The following is a 6043-nucleotide window of genomic DNA, read 5'->3' as shown; positions in this document are numbered from 1 at the left end:
CAATGCTGGTGACTCTTTCTTTGTGCTCCTTGGGGTGCTAGTGGATAGTATATAGTCTGAGTCCTCAGTTTTCCTACTGAGTTTTGGAACCAGTTATTCCTCAGCATTGAGAGGACCTTTGACTTAGTCTTTTTTTTTTAATGTTTTTATTTATTTGGGAGAGGGAGAGAGGAATGGAAACATCAATGATGAGAGAATCATTGATCGGCTGCCTCCTGCATGCCCCCTACTGGGGGTCGAGCCTGCAACCCTGGGAATGTGCCCTGACCGGGAATCGACTCCTGGTTCATGGGTCGACCCTCAACCATCTGAGCCACACCGGCCGGGCTGACTTAGCCTTTTTAACCACAGGTTAGAGCCAGCTTCTCATTTCCTTGCTTCCAGGAGACATTTCTGATGACCCGGGTACAAAGTAAGACCATCGTTTTCCCTGGCCTTGTCTCTGTCCGAAACCCCCCAACATTTTATTTGAAATTACTAAGAATTAGAGGAAATTATTTTTTTAAGTCTTCACTATAGAAATTTATGTAGATTTTTAGTTAATTTTGGGGAAACTCCTGACATTTTAAAAACTTTCTGGGAGTCCTGGTCAGTGTGCTAAGTGGTTAGAGCATCAGCCTGCGCAGGGAAGGGTCTTGGGTTTGATTCCTGGTCAAGGGCACGTACCTGGGTTGTGGGCTCACTCCCCACCCTCAGTCGGGGCATGTGTAGGAGGCAACCAGTTGATGTGTCTCTTTCACATTGATGTTTCTCCCTCCCACTCTGGAAAACAATGGAAAAAATATCCTTGGATGAGGATTTAAAAAAAAAAACTTACAAGGAAAATTTCAAACACAAAAAGAGTAAATATATAATGGATTCTCATGTACTCAGCTTCAACAATTCTAACATGTAGCCAATCTTGTTTTCTCTGTACTTTTTTTTATGCTGGAAGTTTTATAAAGTCCAAGTGGTTGATTCAGGTAGTCACCGCTGGGTGGCAGCTTACCTATGGACTTCAAAGGTTTGTAGAGCCACTGCATGCTCCCATTTATTGAGAAAAGAAACTACCAATTCCTGACCACCTGAACCCAAGCCCTGGGTGTGGGTTCTGCCATTGACTTATTGTGTGGCCTTGCTGAATGCGGGCTCGAGCCAGGCCTGCCCTGAGCACTTGGGGATTTTCCGTCCTGCAGGGGAGGAAGCAGTTTGCCCCAAGGTCAGATTGGTTTGATCAGCCCTCAGGCTCTGGAGAAGGGGGCTGTGTTACCTGTGAGCATTTTCTACACACAGTTGGACTCCCACCTCATGTGTATGCAGTTCTGTCCCTCAGGCAGGTTCCTTAGGCCACACTAGGATAGTGCTGTTGGGACCATGGGTCTGTATCCTGGTCCTGCCCAACCTTGAGAAGCACTCTTTCTCCCTACTTCTTCCCCGGGGGTGTGACCTTGGGGGAGCCACCTAATTTTGGTTGAGTATTATAAAGGGGGACAAAAACTTACCCTTTGTTGTTAATTCTCACATGATATATTTTCCCATTGCTTTTCAGAGAGTGGAAGGGTGGGGAAAGAGAAGCATCAATGTGAGAGACACATCACTGGTTGCTTCCTTCATGTGCTCTGCCCCAGGTCAGGGAGGGAACCGGGAATCCAAGTACGTGCTCTTGACCCAGAATTAAATCCTGGACCCTTCGGTGCACCAGCCAAAGCTCCAACACAGCCATACCAGCCAGGGCGAGAACTTTTATTCTTGAAGATGGGTATGAATCATTACTTCTGAGAACCAACTAAGGCCTCTCCCTCATCCTGACTTCTTTTTCCTCAAACCCTGTCTCTGGGGAGGAGGTACAGTCAGGGGTGGCAGTGAGGTGGGGTCTGGATTCCAAAGCCACCACTTGGGCAGGGAGCCAGGGTCTCTTTGGCAGGGGTGAGAAAACTCAGGGGAGGTAGAAAGAGGTTTGCCCTTCTGTTAACAGCTTCCATTCTTGCCCAGGGCCTTGAGGCCTTTTTTACACCCAGGACTGCTCTGGAATGCTGGGACTTTCCCTTTCAGGGTAGAACTGATAGCAGCTACTGACCACCGAGGCAGGTCAATCTGACCTCCTTGCTGACTCCTGTGAACTGACCTAAGAAGTTCCCTTAACTCAGGCTCTCCCAGCCACAAGTTCAGACTGACGTGCTGTGGTGCTCTGAAGACCCACCTGCTGGGCCACCAGGGCCACTGAGGGGAGGGGCTGGAGGCACACAATGAACAGTCTAGCAGGTGTTGATTTCTGAGGCATTTTGGGGGGCTCTGGAATTACTTGTCTTGGGGTGTGGAGAGACCCTGCTTTGGGAGGGGCTTCTCTGGACAAAACAACCCCAGGTTACAACATTTGCTGTTTCCCTGGGACGTGGTGGTGGTGGAGGAAGTCACAAAAGTTCTGGAGGCTGCAGACCACCTACCTGTCTGTGTGAGGAGCCAGCCAAGTCCTCCACTTTCCCCTATCTGTAAAGTGGGGAGAGGGGGACCAAATTGAGGACTTCTGTCAGAGGTCTTTAATAACTGTTTCCTTCTTCTCCTCTAGGGTCTGGGACATTTCTATAGTGTCTCCCAGTGCTGAGAAGCCTTGGCTGGCAAGGTCCATCCTCCCTCCCTCCCAAGTACTGGCCCATGTGAACCATCTCAGGCTCAAAGCAGACAGAGCCCCCTTGGGGCTGGTCCTGACTACACCTCCCCCTCAGTCCCCACCCGCCTCCTAGTTGTTCTGGAAGCCAGTCTGGTTTCTGCTGAGTGAAACATAGCCAAGGACCCCCCTCCCTTGTCCAATGACTGGCAAGGAATAGGGCGAACTGGTGCCATTTTAATGCTAATCCTTCCCTCCACCCTTCACATTTGCCTTTTTCTTACCATCTCCGGAATCCTTTTGCTCCAGCTGCCCTTCCAGTGCAGGCCCTTTAGCAGCTTCAGCTCCACCCGCTCCCTGCAGACCTGGCCAATAAGCCCAGCTTGGTGCAGCCACTGCCCCTCCCACTCTGAACTTGGGCTCCTGTCACTTTCAATAAGCTCATCCTGTCTCACTCAAGGACCCTCACAGGGAGAGTTACAAGGTGTTACGGTCATTTGGCTTCATTGATCGAAGAAGGCACAGGGACCTACTGTGTGCTCTGTGAAAAGGGAAGGATTAAGATGGGGAAGGCATTCCACATGTAAGAGACACAGAAGCAAAAAGGCACAAGGGTTGCAAAATTCCCCCAGAGGTCAGTACTGTTATATGTGATGAGGGACAGCCCTAAACCCATCTCAACTCCTGGTGGAGCTGTCGTTTTTCATCTGGTTTCTCTCTTGTCCTGTGAGATGGGTGGTTGGTGCAGGGCAAGAACTCTGTCCTGAGAGGCTCTGGGTTTGGGGGGCTGACCCCTACCACTGAAATGAAGCTACTGACCTTGGGCCTCCCCTTGGCTCCAAAGTGAGGCCGGCAGCGGAACTAGATCCTTGGGGCCTCCTGGCAGTGACAATGAATGCCACTGTGCCATACACCCAGGGACAGTAACCAAGACCCTCACATCGCTCGAGGTGAGGGTCACAGTGGCCACAGCTGAGGCCATGATGGGGCCCTGTAGTCTAATCCCAAGCTGATGGGGGTCCCATGGACCTTTTCCTAGCCCCTGGTATCCATGCATACTGCCTTGTACCTGCCCAATTTATTATTGCTGCTCCCGTACCTCAAATCTTTCCACAGCTTCTTAGGAGCTGAAGGCCCATTTCCCACTATACTCGGGCTCCCATCTCTGTGTCCATGTCTGCTACCAAGAGGCCCATATACCAGTCTAGTCCCATCTCTACTCCACCCAGAGAGAGCCCCAGGGCCCCAGCTAGTGAAGTGGGTGCACTGACAATCTTCAAAGGCAATACGGATGGCCAGACACCAGCCTCAGACCCCAGGGAAGACAGCAGGCTGGGCTACAGGAGGCAGTAGGAGCAGGGCCTGAAGCTCTGAGAACCTTTGAGATAGACCGATGGCCTCATTTTCTACACAAATGAAAGCAGTCTGCAAAAAGGAAGACTTACTAAACACAACCCCCACATAGGCTAGATTCTCCAGGGCCAGAGATGAGGATGTCATCTTGGGGGATTCCCTGAGTATCCCAGCAGGTGGGCATCCCAGCCTCACTTTGGGAAGTAGGAACCCAGGCCTCAGAAATAGGCAAGCAGGTTGCCAAAAGGAGCAAAGACAGGCAAAAGGGAAACACACACACACACACACACACACACACACACACACACCACACACACACACACACACACACACGCTGCCAAAAGGAGCAAAGACAGGCAAAAGGGAAACACACACACACACACACACACACACACACACACACCACACACACACACACACGCAGACTCTGAGACTCTTGCAAAACACAGCTGTTCCATGGGGGACATTCTCCTGATTGGTGGGGAGCCAGAGAACAGGGCAGGGACCCACCCCAGCTCTGCTCACAAAGGAGATTCCTGCAGAGCCCCCCACCCTCCTACCTCCCACCTTCCCAGCCCAGAGAGGACTCAGGGGTGCCACATGGGGGTTTATTCCAGTCACAGCTTCCAGAGAAACTCAACAATAAATTACATCATTAAATAAACTCCCTGCTGGACCATGCCCCCTCCTGCCCCTTCTCCACATGCTCCCTTGGGACACTGTGGGGACTTAGCCAGGCCACCCCCTGCTTTAGGCCACAGGGGAGTGAGCCTCACTGGGTCCTCACATGTGAGGGTTGAAGGAGAGTCTCCCTGCCCTGGTCCTCAGCCCCCTTGCACTCACTTGCCTGACCTTGACAGCTGGGCAGCTGCTAGTCAGCTGTCTCCTCCAGAGGGGGAGGGGGGGTAGAGGAGGGGGCAACAGCCGCCCTGAGTAGGCCTGTGTACCTAGAGGTGTGTGGGGTTCTCCAGAGAGGGGTCCGTCTTAGTCATGTGCAAGACCACGGTGGGAGCTTTATAGTGGCAGTGGGTGCCACGGCCATAACCTCCTGGGGCCCGGCAGGCCTTTGCCCGGGCCCGGCCAGCTGCCATCTTGCGGTGACACAGGCTCTGCCAGGTCTGGAACGTCTTGGAGCTCCAGACCCAGACACCGCTGGTTATGCCCACCACCAGCGACATGAAGATTTTTAGCATAAAGACAGCCACAGTGGGCACTGAGCCCCCTTGCAGCGAGCAGTCCCTCCGGCCACCCGGCACACTGGCTGGGGAACACAGCTGCTCTGTTGCCCGAAGGCGCCAGAAGTCCATGTTGAGGCGCTCATAGACGTAGCACACAATGACGCAGGTGGCAGGCACCGTGTACAGGATGGAGAAGACCCCTATCTTGACCATGAGCTTCTCCAGCTTCTCTGTGTTGGTGCCGCCTGTCTTCATGATCTTGCGGATGTGGAAGAGGGCCACGAAGCCAGTCAGGAGGAAGCTGGTGCCCAGCACCAAGTAGCAGGAGAGGGGCACCAGCACGAAGCCTGTGAGCGCGGCCGCGTCCATGCTGGCCACGTAGCAGAGCCCGGTCAGCTCGTCCCCGGCTACCTTGCGCAGCGTCAGGATCACGATGGTCTTCAGGGCCGGCAGGCCCCAGGCCGCCAAGTGGAAGTAGCTGCCGTGGGCCTCGATCGCCTCGTGGCCCCATTTCTTGCCGGCTGCCAGGAACCAGGTGAGCGTCAGCACGACCCACCACAGGGAGCTGGCCATGCCGAAGTAGTAGAGCAGCAAGAAGACGAGGGTGCAGCCCGTGTTCTCCAGGCCCTCCTGGATCACATAGAGCGCGCCCGCCTCCTGGTCGCAGGCCACGCTCTGGGCCCCGGCCACCGCACGGATGAGGAAGGCCAGCGAATAGACGTTGTAGCACATGGAGAGGAAGATGATGGGGCGCTCGGGGTACTGGAAGCGGTGAGGCTCCAGCAGGAAGGTGAGGACGGTGAAGGCCGTGGAGAAGAAGCACAGTGCCGACCACACGGCCATCCAGACGAGCGCGAAGTCCTTGTCGCGCCGCGACCAAAACACCTCGACCCCCGGCGCGCAGCGCGGCGCGCAGGAGCGGCTCTTC

General features: G+C 54.0%; 1 protein-coding gene across 1 annotated transcript in view; it reads right to left on the bottom strand.

Moving 5' to 3' along the window:
- Window positions 1-4531: 4531 nt before the first annotated feature.
- FZD9 (frizzled class receptor 9) overlaps window positions 4532-6043 on the bottom strand; it is a 44470-nt gene continuing 42958 nt past the window's right edge. Inside the window, exon 2 of the mRNA XM_005877238.1 lies at window positions 4532-6039. Within this exon, the coding sequence (XP_005877300.1) occupies window positions 4885-6039 (1155 nt within the window). The 3' untranslated portion in view covers window positions 4532-4884. The remainder of the gene's footprint in view (window positions 6040-6043) is intronic.

This window comes from Myotis brandtii, unplaced genomic scaffold, assembly GCF_000412655.1.
Source record: "Myotis brandtii unplaced genomic scaffold, ASM41265v1 scaffold510, whole genome shotgun sequence".
NCBI classification, from domain to species: domain Eukaryota; kingdom Metazoa; phylum Chordata; class Mammalia; order Chiroptera; family Vespertilionidae; genus Myotis; species Myotis brandtii.
Note: the sequence above shows the minus strand (reverse complement) of the source record. Positions and strands in the feature narration are given on the sequence as shown.